The 20,471-nt window shown below is 33.3% G+C and overlaps 1 protein-coding gene across 2 annotated transcripts in view; it reads right to left on the bottom strand.

Moving 5' to 3' along the window:
• LOC105248633 (protein N-terminal asparagine amidohydrolase) overlaps window positions 1-20,471 on the bottom strand; it is a 49,350-nt gene that overhangs the window by 4,361 nt on the left and 24,518 nt on the right. Inside the window, exons 2-4 of one of the 2 annotated variants that reach the window (XM_011253530.3) lie at window positions 20,207-20,336; window positions 3,876-4,066; window positions 2,287-2,352 (exon numbers count right to left, since the gene is read on the bottom strand). In XM_011253530.3, the coding sequence (XP_011251832.1) occupies window positions 2,287-2,352; window positions 3,876-4,065 (256 nt within the window). In that variant the 5' untranslated portion in view covers window position 4,066; window positions 20,207-20,336. Of the gene's footprint in view, window positions 1-2,286; window positions 2,353-3,875; window positions 4,067-7,918; window positions 8,611-20,206; window positions 20,337-20,471 lie in introns of those variants that run through there. The other variant, XM_011253531.3, reaches the window with a different exon arrangement.

A 20,471-nucleotide genomic window follows, 5' to 3' on the forward strand; every position in this document is an offset into this window, starting at 1 on the left:
AAGTATTTAATTATGATTTAACATAAGTATTTATTAATAATAAATTTTTATCTACAAAATAATTCCGATACAAGAACGGATAAATTTTGCACTTATTTTTATCAATTATTATTATTGTTATTAACGTATATATTAACAGCTTGTTTACTGCTATTGAAAAATAAATTAAAAGAAACCCTCTTGAGATATCCAAATAAAAAAAAAATTATCGTTTGCGCTTTATGCGACCGTCACTACGTATCTCTTTTCGCAACAAATATATCGATTAAAAAGAAAATTAATTTCCGAGCGCTTAAACATTGCTACCGAGCTGGCTCGCTAATTATCGCAGCGTAGTAATTATCGCGAGCAAGCCGGCGTATTGGGTCTCTCTCGCTGTTTATTGCATCGAGCGAACGAAACAGCTAAGAGCATTCGCATTGTACTGTGATGTACTAAAACGATTCAGCATCACAAGATGTATCCGAGAGCGCCTTCTCGAGAGGATCGATCTCAACGCGTTCACTAGACGCGATTTATCGTCGTACATCTTGAACGAAGTGGAACGAAGTGAAACGAAAAGAGAGAATGGTAGTTGAAACGCGTGTATTCTGCGGCAATATGATCGAGATACTATAAACATTCAATTCGCGAATGTATTATGCGTATTCTCTTCATTAATTAATGTCTTTTATAAATGCGTTATAATAATTATTTGTTACAATAATTAATTTCTGAATATTCTTGCATGACAATAGTTGAGCAAGATGGAAAAAAACTCGCGATAAAAACTTTTATATTGCGAACTGTTACTTAATTACGTACTTTCGAAGTCGCTTTCTACCTCTGCCATTATTCACGCGCAACCTTAAGACGATCGGAGACACCCAGCCTGAGTCGCGATGCACTGTCGCCGCAACAGGAGAAAGTTAAGGAGAACGTACTCGATAGTTTTGTCGAGATGGACGGTACAATGTTGATGGATTTCTTCATACAAGAAGAAATGCGTTACAGTGCGGAAAAGCAACATTTATGGAGCTCCGTGTACATTTGTTGTTAGTTATTAATGTCAGGCTGAGAAAACGCATGTTGAAGAAAAATAATAATTTGAATAAATTTTTAATATTCAGCACGCAAGATTATATTAACCATCACTTGAGAATCTAATCTTTTTCTTATCGTTGTATAAAATTAGAATTTTTTCATAACTGTGATTTAATATTTTTCTTTCGCGGAATAAATTTTTTTTTGTTTTTCTCTAAGTGAGATATATTGAAATTACACGTTTCCAATTTTATATTACTATACTGCTTGCATAATTTTCCTCGTGGAAAATTGTGCAAATAGAGCTCATTATTTTACAAATCGCGCAATTATTTACTCAAAGCTTTCCGAACTTGACATCATAGAATTAGCAAGTCAATTAAATGACTTTGTGATATAGATGTGAATCGTAAATTAATCAGCATTTTTTTTCCTTCGAGTTCGACAAAACTGATTCTATTACTCAGCTCTTTTTCCAAATAAATGACATTTCGCATTTTATTTTTTCGCTTTACGATAATCATATTATGAGACAATCACTCGAACGAAAAATAAATAAATCCATTATAAGCCTATGGACAAAGGGAATAAAAATCGGCATAAAATCGGGGAACTCTAAGATGATTGTAAAAATCAAACTTCGACTTAATGTTATTTTTTTTTCAAAAGTTCTTGTTCATCGGTTCTGTAATTAATTCACATTAGGTGAATTATTGCGCTCGGATTTCTTTTTCTTTTTCTTTCTTTTGAATGCTTCTTTGCCTATTTCTTTTTTTTCAAAAGTTGTGCTAAGATCTTTTACATCTCTCTTATTCAGTTTTAATAAAAAAATCTAAATGCACATAATTTAATAATTTTACAGACATATCGCAAACCTTAATTTTTTTATCAAAATTGATAAAGTTTATCTCTTTAATGTCAGAGTGGCAATAATCTCAGAGTGATTGAAAATGAAGAATTTTTGCGCGAGAGGGAGAGAGAACTAAGTTTCTGAATTGCACTAATATATCTTGCTAATATTCGCATCTTGCTTAAAAAGAATTTCCATTTTATTAATTTTATTATGAATATTAAGATACGAGTTTTACACAAGATAATTATAAATAATTGACATTTTTCAATGACATCATACAAATCGAACAATCTCGCTTTGTCGTTGCGTTATTCCGACCTCTTTTTTTCCATTAACCGTGTAGCGAGCAGTAATTTATATGCAACTAACTAGTTTATAACGACCGCGATTGTACTTTCAAATATACTCACCGGAATGCCTGACGACGACGATTATGCACGTTGTCATATCGTCCGAACCGAGGATGTTCACGTTCTCTGTGAAAGCAAAAAAAAATAATGCGGTAGTGAGCATAAATACAACATTTCGAGAAGTTATAGATTGTTAAAATTGTTCGTTGATGCAGTAGAAATTTTTCATGTTTATGTAAAATAAAAATTTTTGTGATTTCCAAAGAGATTTATATTTCTATATCTCTACATACATCTACTCTCTATTTATTATTTTACTAAAGATATTTTACTAAAGATATTACGATATTAAGATTTTCTCAAGTTTGCACGAGAAACAATTTTAGATCATTTCAAAAATTGTATACATAATTAAAATAGGTCATTTCAAAAATTGTATATATAATTAAAATAGATAATTTAGAAAGAGGACGAGACAGAGGGCAATTCACTGATTTCCACGTTTGGTGTATCTTTATTATAAAATGCTAAAGACGCGTGAGAAGAACAGTCGCTTTTTATACGAGATTTTTTTTAATACGATAAATAATTTTTGCATTATGGAAAAATATATGTTTCAATATAAAATTTATGACAATTTTATTACTATAACAATCAGACGAATCGTTGTTTTAAAAATTATACTATCGAAAAAGAATTGGACTGTAATTTGCTCCGATAACACGCGAAATAACAGCATCCGTCTATTTATCATCTCGTGCGTTTGTTATTTTTTTATTCTTATAATTAAGTGTAATCATAACTGATAGATTGGCGAGTTGCGTCAATTTTGCAACGATATCACACAAGTTGCCGGTAACACAGTTCGATATAACACATCCAGAGATAACACGGATATCCCGTGACTATATTGCATCAGTGACATGTTCTTTTGATAGATATCGACGGATTTTTTGGAAAAAGATTTTCTCTCCAAATTTCATATTTATTAAATATTTCTGTGATTTGATATTTAACGTCGATTTGCTCTATTCATATATATATATATATATATATATATGTATCTTAATAATATTAAAGATAGAGAAAACAAACTATTATAAAAAAAAAGAATATTTGAATATGAAGAATTATTTTTCTATTATTTAAATTATCGTTTTTTCATGTCTAATAGGTTTTCAATTATTATATGAAAAAACGTTATATGAAAAAAAAGAATCGCTTTATATATACTGTGAAATTAAACATGAAGAATTATTCTCCATGACTTATACTATTTAAATTATCATTTTTTCCATATCTAATAATAGGTTTTCAAGATATACGACAGGGTTATTTTATCTGGAACGCAAGTCTTGTATAAAGACTAATGAGTTTTATCTAACACGCATTTTCTCGAACTTAATGACTATAAGATTGCTTAGCGACGATGTCAATAAATTGTACGATAACAAAAATCGTTTATAATATATTCCATATCTGCGGCGCGAGATTTATTATTCCTGTCGAATTCATTTCAGACAAGTTATTTCTTATCCGATCGTCGGCGCGTTTGTGTAACTCTCACGTGAAACCCTTTCGTCTCCTTGAGCGTTTTTACCCAACTACCACAAAAAACGGCTCGCTTAAACACGACATATCGCACTTACTGTCCTGCGGCAGAGTCGCAGCCATTTCCCGTTGCTGGACGTAGAGGAGACCCACCGGACCCACGAGTTTCGCCGGCATCGAGTGCAGCTGGGCCGCGCTCTCGCGATATACCGGGTGGGCCGCGTACAAGGATCTGCTATCCGCGGGTATTTCCTCCTGCAGGACCACTCCGCCCACCACTAGCACCATCCTGCAAAAGCGAAACGAAGACGATGTCGATTAGAGCAACATGGAAGGTATATCTTATCTAAAAGGCGATTACTTTGTGCGATTTGGCGCGCATGAAATTAATTAATTCCGGAGAACAATACGAGCTCACGAGCGATTGATAATTTATGCCAATGGCGGCCATTTTTCACCGATTGATTTCCATTTTATTTCTCCACTGACGCACGTAGTCTTAAAAATGGACGACACGATATATCTTTATTGGACGAAGTTCAAGTTTATGTTTAACGGACGAATAAAAAAAAAGGCATTAAAAAACTTTCCATTGTTCAGTAGTTTCCTATCCACGTTTTCATGTCTTCTATTGATGTAAAAATATATCAATATATAATTTATAGTAAATATAATTCTTATAATTCTAAATTAATTCTTCGCAAGGCGATAATTAAAAATATTTTATAAAAAAGAATTCATTCATGATAAAGTGATTAGTGTTATTATAATTACAATTAAGGTTGCAATAATCTTCTTCAAAATACCATCTTTTAAAAAGGATGTTTCAAATCTCTACAGATTGAATATTTTAAGGAGAGAAACACAAGATAATTATTATAATAATCCAAAAAGGGGAAAGAAAAATTTGTAAAAATTGAATTAAGAAAAATTTGAATTTTATAAAAATTTTATAAACATTTTTACAAACAATATTTATACACTCTCTCAAGTCACTTGTAAATCCAACGGTCCGGCGCACATGATCTCGTGTAATAAATCATAACGGGCGGATCATTAAAATTAATTTACAGCAACCGTAAAGCAAAATAATTGTCGCGCGCGACGCAACAGGCGGGTGTTAAACGTCACGCGCGGTTGGCTTATCGAATATAAATTCGTTCGTGCGAGAGAAAACGCCCTCGTTCTCTTTCGATCCTCACAATGAAGTCCTCGGATATATCTCGGCGCACGATCGAAGCTTAGCATTGTGTGACAAAGCCGGTTACGGGATCGAGAGATCCGCGATTATCGGGCATATTGTCGGCACCACGCCATCTCGTCGCTCGTGTTGATCGTGTTAACAATCACGAAACTAAGCTAGATCGACTTATTCCGAGGTGAAGACTAAACTCGATCCCACAAAAGTTATCCACTGTGTCATTACGAGCGACTTTATTACTCTAGGGTATTGAGTGACATTATATTGAAGAAGAGCAGATTATCTCCGATTATTAAACAAGAATATAAATTATTGGAAATATAAAGTTTCTTTCTCCGAGAAAAAGTGAAAATTTGTCTCCAAAGTGTACATCAATCCATTGTGTTCGGTTAAGTTCAATTAAATATAATTAATAATCAACATAGTAATTAAAAAAAATTTTCTTCTCCTTTCTTACTTCTAGTACAGGTGCGAAAAATATATATAAATTATTAATATATTTATATGTTACGATATTATAAAATCCAATATATATATATATATATATATATATATATATATATATATATATTGAATCTTATAATGTAGATATCTTCTTAATTACAAAAAAGTATAACATTCAGGAGATCAATTAGTGATTACTTAAAAATAAAATATATAAAATATTTTATACTGCAGACATTTCGTACAATAATAATTATTACTACGAGCATGGTAACATATAAATATTAATAATTTATATTTCTCGCATCTGTTCTAAAAGTAAGAAAAGAGAGGAAAATAAATATACATATATATATATTTCCAATCGTGAGAGAAGGCTATATAAGACACATTAATCATACGTCCATCTCTCTATATAAATCACACTATTGATCTAAATCTAATTGTAAGTAAATATCGAAGCTTCGCCGATCAATAAAACGTCAATGATTATCATCCTCTTTCGATCCTGGCTATTCGTTCCTGCGAGAGTCTGAAAAGATGACATATCAGATAGCGCCATTCTACTTTTATTAATTAATAAAAAACACAGGCAATAATTATGAATAATACATGTTCTGCGCGATTTTAAACGCGGAATAATCATTAATTATATCGATAGTGTTCGTAGAAAGGAACACCTCGAGAGATATAAAGTTTTCGCAAAAACTCGTCGTGAGCGACACAAATCGTGGCAAGGACTAAAATAGATCCCGATTCACATGTCGTGCCTGCAGCTGCTTCTACGAATACAGAAATATGCAACGACAAAACCGTGCCTCTCATATATTCCTTCTCTCTAATAAATTTTTTGTTCTTGTTTTGTTCTTGTTTCTTTCTCTATAATTATTGATATATGAATATTCTTGATAATTCTTATAATCTAACTACACTCCTATATTCTTTTTTCCTTATAAAATTTAATTGTATATAGAACTTATATAAATAAATCATTTTATCTCCTATATTATTTCCTTTCAATCTTATTATTTCTGTATTATTATTTCCTTTCAACCATTTCAAATATACTCAAGTAAGGTCTATTTATCATTGTTATAAGGACATAATAAATAGAAATCATATCTTTTAAAATTGTTGTGAAAAGGTATAGAAATATGATTGAAAATTAAGAGGACTATTAATTAAAGAATATGAATTTCATGGGCAAAGATAAATTGTACGCGTTACTTAGGATAGATCTCACTTTACTTCTGCGAGAGAGACGTTACCGGTTAGCTCTAATCAAATATCCCGCACAATCCGTAATTACATCCCATTCTCTTTCCATCGATCTAGAAACGAAGGAGCAGAAAATTATAGCGCGACCGGCCGCGGGCCGTATCTTAGTCGCAAGCCGCGTATACAATGTACGTAGGTTTCGGTATTAAGGAGTACGGTACTGTAATCCAGATGAGATAATTGCATGTTTTGTATTCGGTGGAAATATCGCGGCTTAATTATACGGCGCGCGACATGCAATGCATACCGCTCGGAGCTCTTGGAGAGCGAGCGGATACTCGCTCGCTATTCATAATTTCGCGTTGCGATTCGTTTCGTTCCGTAAATGATGCTCGCCGCGTGACGAAAATCTTACGCCGACGTAATTAGAATTTTTGAGGATGCAAGCCTCGCTTCTCTCGTTAAAATATCAGCTCGTTCGTCTATCGTTAAAATAAAATATTTTTTTTTTATTTTTAAAGATATGCGATTTAAAACGACGTGCTTCGTAAATTCTGCCTGTAGGATAGCTACGTTCATTTACGCGAAATAGATCATCATTAATCAGTCTTTAAAATGAGAAGAGTGAAATTAAGAGTGACACGAGTCAAAGGAAAAGATTCGCTGCGCGAAATCCTCATCCTTGTCATCGTAATTGTTACGCGCGAGAGACTTATGTATAATTATTTGCATCGCGAGCAGCTGCTTGTCTAATAATAAGATAAACGGATCTCTGAGCTGTGGTTCGGTTGTGATCGCGGATAGCGATCACGTGGAAGCCGCGGCTACGCTGACGTAGCATTGCGACAATTCGCGCAAAACCGATATTATCGCGTGACATCTGTGCGCATTCGAGATAGCTGGAATTTATATATGTATATTATGTATATTATTCGAGGAAAAACACTATTTGTCGCAATATTACTCTCTATATCTTATAATAAAATATGATATCACTAACAGATTTATTGCAACACGTTGTTTACACGTGCTGTTATCACATGATTATCACATGGATTGCATTCACAAAATTTCAGAGCTCTTCCATCCGAATAATATAATACAATGTGTGTACGTAAAAAAATAAATAAAGAAAGAGAGAGAGAGAGAGAACGTGCGGTAAATTATAAAATTTAACCCGCACAAAGCTAAATTAGAAATTAAATTAATATATTGCGATATATAATAAACATCCAGAAGATTTCATTCTCACATTTTATATATTGTACATCAAATTACCTTATTTTTAGTTGATTTTGTTTCTAAAAGAAACAATCCGTAAATAAGAATTCTTTCTCAATAATAATAGGGTATGATACGAAAAGCACGTAATATATGTTATGTGACTATATGCGTCTCTATATTTTTCAAATTTATGGTCTTTGTCACATGTAAGACAATAGAATTCGATAATAAATATTGAAATTCCGTAAGCACTTCACTGCGAGATTTTAAATTATTTTTCAAATTACTATTTGTATTTCAGTCGATTTGTCTTCATTCACGATATCCACTAAAAATATCTATTGTCACGGATTTATACACCTTTTATCACATGTTACACGAGCTCTTTTATGCTTTTAAAAAGAAATATCTCGACTCTACCGATTTATCTCGATTTCCTCGATTTATCGTTGTGATTTTAACACGCTAATGAACACTAGCGAAATTAAAAATCGAGAATAATTATTTATTACCGACTTGCGTTAATAAACGACTGTCACTTTCCGCGAATCAATTCGCGACGAGATCCAGGATTTCGAAATCACCGCAAAATATGTCGAAGCAAACGCATTAGAGTGATCACTTCATGGTTCACGTTGCAGGATGTGCCGATCTCGAAGGATCTCGCGAGGAATTCGAGCCGATCGAGGATCCAACTGAGCTGCGACTAAGTTCGTCCGCGACGTTTTCATTCAGTCGACGTCGACTGTCCCGGAGCTCATTAACAAATCGTGTTAATTATGATTTCCTTTATCAACCGGAGCGGCGATTGGACGGCAGCGTGGACGCGGTAGGACGGGTTAAAATCCAAGCGGGACCAATCGGGACGGGCTCATCGATCGGATGTCGGGGTACCGTGAACGAGAAAATAACATGTTTGGCTCTGTCGGCAGGGCTTAGGAATCGAAATCGCTTCGATCCCGCATATTTTTTTTTTTCTTATTCTTTCCGCTTGCACCGGCCGGTCGAGCGGCGCGATATTACATCGTGAGAGCGCTCGTTCAACAGAGTGGCTAAAAAATTCGACGATACGAATTTTAGCCACTGCGAGAATCAGATAACTTCTAATTATTAGTAATCAAAAATCGTATGTGACATATATTACGTATAATTACTAATAATATCCGTAAAAAAATAATAAATAAAATACTCCAAATATCAGTTATAATTGGTGCTGCAACATGTTATGTAACGATTATTATTAAAAATTTAGATCCACATACTCAAATTGGCGAATCAAAATTGATCCTACAGATTTAAATTATTAAATTATTTTTAAATTATTAAATTATTAAATTATTTTTATTAAATATATTATTTTATATTATAATATTATTTTATTAAATATATTATTAAATTATTAAATTATTTTTTTAAATTATTATGTATTAAGGTAAATGGCTATAACTTCGTCAATGGATATAATTTCGTCAAGCCTTCTTAAAATTAAATAAATTAAGCAATCTCGCGTATATCGACTATATTTCTCGATTTGAAACAATTTGAACATCAACGAAGTTATAGCCACTTACCATATGACATGTCTCATGTAATATATCAATCTACCATTTTATTTTGCACTCTCTCTGTTTCTCTCTTTATACAGAATTTATATATACAATTTAAAATAAAGAAAAATAAGATTTCCGCACTACATGAATGACATACGTCGAAAGCTTTCAAAATACAAATATAATACTACGGATCGAGACTCTTTTTTTAATGTAAAAAAACGGTGGAAACAGACAATATGATACCATCTGAATATATATGGAGAATATAGATGTATGGAGATATATGGAGAAAATTCAACCAATTTGTATTTTCACAATAGAGAGTGAAAAATATTTGGACGACCAAAATAAGCAGATTCAACCCAACCGATAAGCGTAAAATAAAAAATAATAAAAAACAAATACTAATTCTACAGATGAAGCATATCTTTAAAAAGAATCTTTAAAGAAGTTTTCGAGCAAAATTGTATAAATGAAAAGCAAAAATTAAAAAACATCTAGAATCTATTTTACTGGCTACATTTAATTATAATCTTAGATTATGATTTATTTCTAATTTCTTTGTATTAAATATCGCTTCGAATATTTTGCTTCGAAAAATCGAGATTCAAATAAATATAAAAAACATTACGTTCTTCTCCCCAGTTATCTGAATAACATCGCACTGCATGGTCATTAAGTCTACCTAAAGTTATGCTAATTTCCTTTCCTACTTATTCTGTGTTTGTCTGATTTGAAAGGCGATATGGGAGACTCGCTTTGGAATACTTATGATACTATTTTATACAGCATGACGTCAATGATGCGCAACGTTTGGAAACAGCTACGTGAATCCATAAACATACAGAATACAAGCAACGATTCATAAATGTAAGAATACATATAATATATGTAAGATATCGAGATAAAAGTTTACTTCACCAAACACATTTCGAATAATCACCTCGACTCCAAGGGGTTAAAAAGATTCATCCTTCTCGGAAGACCAGCTGCTACAAGACGTCTTTGTACAAACGAGTATCGTGACAGCGTGAACGACAGTCTAAGTATAATCGCGGCTGATCGAAGGGTCAGAAATCTACTCCGAGCCATCAACCACCCTTAAAGGAGCTCGAAAAAAAAAGAGGAGCAGGGGACTCGAGAACGCGATACGATCTGAACACAGGATTAGGCGCGTAGCAAACATTATCGACGAGATTTCACAGATGAAAGACTGGCGGGCAGGTATCGAAAAAAATGCCTTTACATCAGATTAAGGCGCGATCTCGAGCGCGAATCTTCCGCGATCCACCCCTGGAACGAATCGCGGCACTGATACGATACAGGGCCGATATGATACCGGTGGAAATCGGTGTCGGATGGACCGAGGAGAAGCGGAACACTCTTTCGCCGGCACGCCCCCTCGTTCCCGGATCGATCTCGGGCGATTTACGGCGGGGATCGATTTGATCGACGATTAAGAGGACCGCGCTCTCACCCTGCTGTCTCGCCTCGACGTCGGGCAATATTTCTTTGGCCGTGGGAGGACGCGAGAGGGAAGTATTAACCCTCTCGGACGACTTTTAAAACTCGGTACATCGTTGCCGCTTAATGCCGCGCGTTTTTCGTGTAAACGCGCAAATTGAATTTATCACGGATTCCAATCGAATATCGAATGTACGGGACGATTGGAAACGCGCAACAGGCAGGTATCTTCAATTCTTTTTATCACGAGTTTATTTTTGTATATCGAATTTGTTCTATTTCATGATGCTTTAATATAATATAGTGAATATATTGCTGCATTCTCTTTCAAATAATTAATTGAATGTTAATGAACATTAGATTAATATCCTAACAATTTAATGTACATATTGCTACAATGAAATCAAAAATATAAAAAATCATACATTTATATTAAAAAATTTTAATAATAATAATAATGTAATTTGAATGCGATAAGTTAAATAAACTACATAAAACTATTTACTTGATGTTGCAAAAATATATTGGAGACTATATTTTTATATTAAAATATTTTCTCTTTTTTAATAAAAAAAATCGATAATAACAATCGAAATCGTCTAATGTGATAATTATATCATCTCTCTATCACACGCAAATTATAATTATTATTTTGAGTGCTTCGAAAAAAATAATGCACACATAATATTCTGAGACTTCACTATTTCACGTATAATTAGATATATAAAATTAATGTCGTCATTTCGCTAAACACGACGGAATTACTAAGATACGAATCACTGAAGATAAGTAGAAAGTGTATAAAAAAAATGACGTAAAATAAAATAAAATACGATTTTAACGAACACGAGGCATCTCGTGCACATCGTCAAGTTGCGCGAGAATTCCCATGACGCGCGGAAAATTAGAACTGCGCGGACGATGAGATTATACGGCGCGGTAGGTAGGTAGGTAGATAGGTATGGCTATTGTTGTATGCCGACGAAAATTACACTCTTCAAAATCCATTGTACTAGATTGCCGGCCGTGCCGGTAGATTTTCTTCGTCGTCCCTGTCGTCGTTGTCATCTTCGTCTCCGTTCATCCTCGTCCCCTATATTATTGTTCATCCTCTGGACGTTTGCTTTCGATATACGAGACTAAATCTCAGTATCGTATTATTGGGATGCATCGCGATACGACAAAATGTTTGCTTTCACGAATTCTAAATTTTTTCTAAATTTTATTATAATATTTTACCCGTTAAATATTTTCCTCTCTCTCTCTCTCTCTCTGTCCCCCTAATAAATGCATCTTTTTTTTATTATATATGCTAAGTTTTATAGTCTTGTTTCGTAAAATTACATTACTTATATATTAATATACTTATTTATTAATAAATTATATATATATATATATATATATATATATATATATACATAAATTCTATATTATATATATTATATAAAAAATAACATTTTTACAAAGACATATTTTCCTCTCTTTTTCTTCCTCCAAAATTAAGAGATGTGAAATTCAACGTTTTTTTCTTAATCTTCCACATATTGCCTAATTTTCTATTAATTAATCTTTCCGAACATAAATAATAATCACGGAGAATGAAACAGTAAATTATTGCGTGAAGACAAATGCTTATTTTGAACGGTTCGACTGATTTAACGCCGCATTTTTATTTAGCGCCATGAAGAAGATAATACATACATGTGCATGTAAATAAGAGCGATATAAAAATCGAGAAAGCAAAGTCATTTAGATAGCGCCGAACATAAATATCTTCACACTGAGTATCTGGAACAGAGATAAGGCTAAGGAAACTGCGGTGTGTGTTGTGTAAAATCAGAATATATAGTTTCCATTAAAACAATTGGACGACTCTCCGGAAGCTTCGATTCGATATAAAACGATTTTGCAAAAAGTTGCATAAATATTGATTTCATGATGAAATTGCAATATGTCAGCTCTGTTATCACAAATTTCGTTTTTTTTTTCCAATTTCTCATTCAGCTAAAGAATTTTATCAGGTTTCACAAGAGTAATAATTATTTTTAGTCTGAAAGTGAAGATTAATCTCTCAGTTATTTTGCGAAAACAATTCGAAAACAATTTATAATTTTTCTTTATAATTCTTCCAATCTTTCACTTAAATTAATAAAAAATCGCAAAAAGTCATCGAAGAAATTCATATTAATAATAAATGCAAATATTAATATAATGTAGTTTTTTTCAAATACGCTAAACTTATAACGATTATAACTTACACTAGTCATATCATTTTTGATATCAAAAGATGGAATTTGCTTTCAGTAATTAATTAATATCAGTTGATATGCACAGGCAATAATTAGTATCGAAATTTTGTTCTCATATTGCTTGAATAGTATTTTTTAATTTCCTATTTTATGGATGAAAAAAAAAATATTAGCGATAAAAAATGGATTCGCTGATACTCGATCCGTCTACAAATGATTGTATATATATATATCTTCTCAAATTTCTTTAGCAATATTATTTCATCCGCGTCGAATTTAATCGCGAATTGTGATTTACAAGGAAGAGAAAGAGAGAGAATCGCCGACGCGACAGAAGGAAATTACGGCGATATCGATCGAAAATCAGCGATGAGTATATGCAATTATTGAAGGAGAGAGGGAGAGAGGGAGAGAGATCGACGAAGGGGTTGGAAGCGATCCCCGCCCGGGATACAAAAGAGGCAAGAGGAAGACAGAGGGGAGACCCAAGAGAGAGAGATAGGGGGAGAAGAGGGCAAAACGGCGAGGCCCTTCGTGACCGTAATCGGCCGGTCGGGAGGAGACCGCTCAGATCGAGCCACACGGAAATCCACTTGAAAAGTAGCCATTACCTTAATTATTGGTCTTTCTAAGAGAGGCCATGGGGGCGGCGGGACTCTGCGTATTCAGTATCAATCGTCGACGGAACCCCTCGGGATTTGCTCGCGATATTCTCGTCACGGCGTTGAAAAAGGGACATAATTTTAATTTGCATTATCTCTTTATCGAGTTTGTCTATTTTTACTAAATTGCGCGAATAAGAAAAATAATAATAATTAATAAAGAAAAAATAAATAAATAAGAAAAAGCAAATAAATATTGATTCCGATTATCAATTAACAGTACATCAATATCTGCAAAAATATATCAATCAAGCGGAAGAAACTGAGATCAATTAAATCGACGAAAATAAAGGCGAAAAATAAATTGTAGCAAGAGCTGAGTAATTTTCCTTTTGATCAGGAAAGCGGGAAAAAAGACGTGATTAAAGCCGGGAATTCGAATTAATTGGCAACGGACGGACACTTCGGAGAGAAAAGGGAACGAGGGGAGATCGGTGTAGAATCGAGAGTAGATCGACCTTTAATAACCGCGTATCGGCGTTCACGAGGCCGGTTCTTCAAGACTCTCCAAAAGGATCAACGAAAAAGCCTCGATCGAGCGAGGCATCGCTCACTTAAGGAATTAGCGATAATGGCGGTGCAACGCCGCGCAACTTCGTTGCACGCTATTTCATAATGCAACGCTAACGAAAGAAGGGAGAGTGAAATGGATCCACGGGGGTGAGTTAGCGTATCGCTGGTAATTCACGATGCTTTTGCGCGGATCGATCAGCATTCGATGGAGAACTAATGCATCTGAACTTGCGTGCTTTCACTAATGCACCTTTTCACTTCTCCTTAAGTTTGAATCAATAACTCTGTCCGATCAAAATTTAATTAACTCTAACAGATTTAGAAATTCTTGCACAAATAATCTCTCAGATTATTTTTATGAATTTACCTCAACTGCGCTAAAAATAAAAAAGAAAGAGTGAATCATAAACTATATTGCATGTTCATTTATTCGTGAATATCCACAAGTGCGTAAACACATCATATATATTCATATATATATTTATTAAGACTCCAAGACTATCGATACGTGTAAAAGGGATAAACGCGATCCTATGACAGATCATTATTATAACTGATGAAGAATCAAATGTCGATTTATCCGCATTCCTTTTAGATCATAATTTCACAGAACTGAGTATATCAAGATAAGTTCTTTTATTCGTTTCTTCCTCCCTTACGCGTCAATTACTCGCAGAATGCATGCCAAGCACGCACGCACATACGCGTGTATGTACGTACTTAGGCATAATTATGCTCGCACGATCATGAAGCTGTTATTTATTTAAGCAAACAAAAGAATCGTTAGCATATTCTTTTCATAATTATCTTTAACGAAATATCGATATTTTAATGGCTGGTGATTCTGGAAGCAAAAGTGGAGCAGAATTTATATCACGAGGATATTTTTGGATATTACATTCTATTAATCAATAATATGTGTGTAATTTAATATATATATAAATAAACAAGACTTATAAATCCCTATTTAACAATTAAAGTGTCAGATTATTGTTGGATTCATTTCAAAATTAAAATCCAGAGTTCTAATATTTCTCTCTCTCTCTCTCTTCTTCTCTTACATGTCTATTAATAAATCTGACTTGGAAAAGATTCTAAAAAGAATTTAAAAAGCGCTTTAATTTAAACCCGTGCCTTTTACAATCAGGTGCAGCGTGTTGATCGCGTGAAAATTTTACGTTTAACAAAATGTGAATAATGATCGCGAATAGGGTGCTGCGGAAATTCTAATGCGCGTTTAAAATGCCCTCTTTTGTGTCTTGAAACGAGAATGTAACTACACATGTAACTAAGAGGTTTCCTCATATCGGACTGCTATATAATACATACATGTCGCAGTTCTCGAGCTTGATTATCCCGATGGAGATCCGTATCTGGTGGTAATTAGGCGTCTAATTAAACCGGTTAATTAATCACTAAGCGCGTATGTAACACGGACTGTAGCACGGATATGATGATCTTATGCAAATATTCATTCGACAAAATGTCTATTAAATGTCATTGTTATATAAAATGTATATACATAAATTATAAAATATTGATAAAGATGGAAAGAATATTAAAAATTAAAAATATATTTTCAACTTTAAATTTCGGATATTAAATATATCCATTATTTTCGTGTATTAATTGTTTCTTCTTGTAATGAAATTTATATTATAGACTGCCTCCTCGTTTCGTTAATTTATATATGACCGAATATATAATGACAATTATAGATAATTATTAATATCATACAATCACATATTTTATGCGCGTTTAAAATAAAAAATTTAATGTTCGTCATGTCACGTTTAAAATTAATCAAATGATGATTCAGAAACTCACTCATGCTCGAAACTGCGAAAAACCTGGCGTCGTTCGCCAATGTTCGATTAGCGGAAGTCGCTCGTTGTGTTTTTATCTCTCAGTCTACTGAAAGAACAATCGACAATAATGCCTTTATCCGTTCGACCTGGCGTCGATCCGGCAAACTCTCTTTTTCGTTGGTAGGCACATGTCTCATCATCAATGGACCCCTGTCTTTCTTACGTTTATTGACCACTTGCATTCCTTCCCATAATAGAGGAAGAACAGTTTCTACTCAAGACCATTGCAGTTGATTTATTCAAACGTATGAATCAAAAGTATAAATAGAGAGAGAGAAGATATTAATATATAAATTATTAAATATGATATCGATTCATATGTGTGTTACCAATTAAAATATTTCGCAAGTTTTTCATTTTGCACAGCGCTTATTATATTGTCTATATATTTTTTTTTACATTATATCAATCGCGAGAAAAATATTTCAACATAAGCAATAAGTAAATAAAATTACTGATTGAAAAAATTGATAATTTTTATGAGAAAAGATTATTTACATGCATTTCCAAATTTAAAATCACTTATATATTTACTTGTATATTTTAAGTTCAATTTATGTAGGAAATCGTTTACGTCATGCAAACAATGAAAAAAGATGAGGAAGATACATTAAGTTCTAAGCGCAGGTTAATTAGAAAAACGTACGTGTTCATTATCGATGTGGGCGACAACTGCACTGGCTAATCGGTACGGCTGCTACGATTTTATTGGGCAATCAACATCGATTTATAAATACAATACGTAACTCGCAAAAAGACAGTTTCGTTATATTCTAATATTTTATCTGGCTGTATAGAATGTCCCAGGTAATATCATAATCTTTCATTCTTTATAAAAATGTTCATAAAGTTTCTATTTTTTTAATTTTCTACAATATTGAATTTTAATATTTTTATAAGTTTTTTAATTTTCTACAATATTGAATTTTAATATTTTTAGAAGTTTTAGATAATGTAATAATTAAAATATTAATTAAAATATTTTATGTTGAAATGTAAAACATACTTAAAAAATTGTACAAAGTATAACGTTTGCATGAACATTTAAAACCTAATTTTAATAAAATTCTTAAGTTTTTTCATTATCTATAATTAGAAAATTTGGTATTGTATTTATAATAAAGAAATTTTTTCCTGTTGGTTTATAAATCTTTGTAGAAAAATATATGCGGAAAATTTGTAAAACTGTATGATAAATAAATAAATAATAAAAATTATTTCTTAGCTAACCGGACTCTTTCTTATCTAAAATATAATTGCTGAGATATTTAATGCAAATTTAAAAAATTTTCATCATACAATATAATTTTCTAAAAATATTTTCGTAGAATTTTCTACAGAAAGATCAATCACTGACTTCAAGAATATTTTCTTTAGATCTGGGACATTCTGCAGAAATAGATTGGATCACCATACATATGTAATATTAATGTATGCATCTTTCATTAAAATGTTTATATATGTCTCGAGATTTGATTGCGAAGTAGAGCGGAACGCATCAAATAAAACGAACGCTAAAGGGTTGAGAAATCTCGATTATTGAGCCGGAAGTGCGTCAAGCAATGAAAAATTAGCCGCCATCGCACTCGCAATAATCCAGAATTCCGTCAACGATAAGACGATCTGACAGATGACGTCCTCTTTGTTGCTCGGCGTCGTCGTTATCGCGACGGATGATTTGATTTCTCGGTCGATTTCTTATTTTGCTTCCTCATATTCCGCGTAAATACAGCGCCCGCCACCGCTCGCAATAATTTATCTGTTTTTCATTCCACGATCGACGCGAAATTTTCCACTCTCTCTGATGGAGGCTGCAACTGCTCCTCCGATACAAATAATGGAACGTGATAATAGTTTTGTCGATGAACTCACGTCACACGAACTGCAGCTTGAAATATCTTCGTTTATCGTGAGAAATTATTTTTAATTGATAATTATTCTCAGCGAGCAACAATATTAATATTAAATTAAATTAATGTATCTAAACAAGGTATATATTACGAAAATATTGTTTGGAAAAATAATAAAACACGCCGTGGATACAATTTAAAAATATCTTATAGCAATTAAATTAAACGCATATACTCGAATTACGTTGTTAAAAACAACATGTACATTATAAATTTTGGCAGATATTTATGTCACATGTGTAAATTTGGAAATTATGAAATTCAAGAGAGAGAAAAGCGAGTGAAGCAGGAATCGAGTCCCAGAGGGTCGATCCGGATTTTCATACCGAAGGAACCTCTTCCACACACGAGGGACTATTAAATTTATGGTTCTCCCTTCGTCGAAGGGGGAGACGATAACATGCATAATAAGCGCGCCCAGATAACGGGTGACGCATAAGTTACGGTCTCGCGATAAACGAGGCCCATGCATACCGTGGAAGGTTACTCTCGATGGTCGATGGTCAAAGGGCTATGGAGGTGCACCCAGAAAACTCTTTCGAAACTTTTATATCGCGCTAAGATTAAATAGGTCTCAGATGCATTCACACAAATAGACGATGTTTCACGTTCAGTTAAAATATAAAACATTCGTGTTAGAATTAATTTAATATATAATAGTAATAAATTAATATATAATTATATATATTTAATTCTAATAAAGCGCAATTTTTCACTTGTACATGGAAGTATTTGAGAAAGTGTTTATTTTATTGTTTAGTTTATTTTATCTTTGTAAGTCAAAATTATGAATCAATTTTGGATAGAAAAAGATATAATTAATTATTATCAATAAATATATTATTTGAATCGATAATTCAATTTTGTATAAACACGTACAAAAAATAAAATATTTAATAAACTATACGTTTCATTTTAACTATCATCTATCTACATTTAATATCAGTTGCTTTCGAGAATGAGAACATTAATATTGCATTCGATTTGCAATTTATCTTATCGAAGCATATATATCTAAGAAAAATATTCTCTCGCTTAATTTACTATATGAATTATCAGTTTCATTCGTGTTTTTCGCGAACTCCGCAAAGGAATGTGTCAATATAATTTCTCATGCCGCATGCGAATGTCGAGATACACTGAGCAATTATTATTCATATGTAACGACAAAGCTGTATGATGCCGATTGATCCGGAAGCTTTGCGATATATTCAAGCCGCGAAAGATAATTTTTTTTTTATTTTTATGATTTTGACGCAATCTACTAGAGACTTTGTGCTCGCTAATCTCATCTTCGTTATAAAAATAATATTGAATATCATAATAAAAGTGTTAAATTTCCGTCGTAAAAGTTGCATACTTAAATTTTGAAAGATTTGCTCAGAAAGATTTGCTGTCAAAATATGACGATCTTATATCACAATATTTAAAAAATCGTTAATTGTTAAATATTCGACGTAGGATTATTTTAATCAAAGCAATTCTTCCTCTGTTAATTTTTTAAAATTAACATAAAATTAATTATTAAATCGATAGATACATTTGGGAGAGAAAATAGCTGTAATATCACATATCTTTTTTCATTGATTGTTAATGTCTTCATTCGATGCAGCTAATACGTGGTTTCCTCGCGAAAAAAAGAGCGAGCAGATTATCGACGACGACAATATCGAATTAGATATGTATCGGGGTGAAATTCATGGGTGTCTCGTCGCACATCTTAATCGCGGAAGCCAAGTATGCAACTCTCTCTTTGTCTCTCTCTCTCTCCCTCTTTCCTTAGACGAGGTCGGTGTCTTCACGAAGGCGCTTATCTTCATTCGCTATTGGAAACTATCGGGATAGAGGCGAGTCTGACTCGCCGAGCGATCCTGAAAAACGCGACCTGCTTTCCTCTCCCGCTGCCACCCCTATCCCTTCCTCCTTATCTCTCGTAGGTCTTCGTCTTCCGCCACGCGATTTATCTCGGAGCCCGTTTCACCGGTTTCCGCTCTCTTATCCGCTAATTTATTTCCCGTATCTCTTGAAATCTTAATATAATGACGCGAGTCCAATCTCGCGTGAGTGTGATTAAGACGGTGGCACAAGGTATGTATGCGTAGAGAAAATCGGAGAGCACTTACCTTACGGATTTCTGCGAATGTCTGTCACCTCAGGCGAATTGGCACGTTCCCGCCGCCATCGTCAACGGGCACTTCCGCCTCCTCTTCGGCCGCGCGTCCGCCGCGCTACCACGTGCTCCGCAGGATGCCGCTGAAACAATTGACACGTGATAATTAGAATGATTCAGGAAAATTGCATATGAGTCTGCAGACTTTTATAATGTAAGACAAATCATTAGAGTTGATTAGAGCGTAAAAAGCGAGTAATAAATGTGTCACTATATGA

Source organism: Camponotus floridanus, unplaced genomic scaffold, assembly GCF_003227725.1.
Source record: "Camponotus floridanus strain SB8 unplaced genomic scaffold, Cflo_v7.5 scaffold111, whole genome shotgun sequence".
Lineage (NCBI taxonomy): Eukaryota > Metazoa > Arthropoda > Insecta > Hymenoptera > Formicidae > Camponotus > Camponotus floridanus.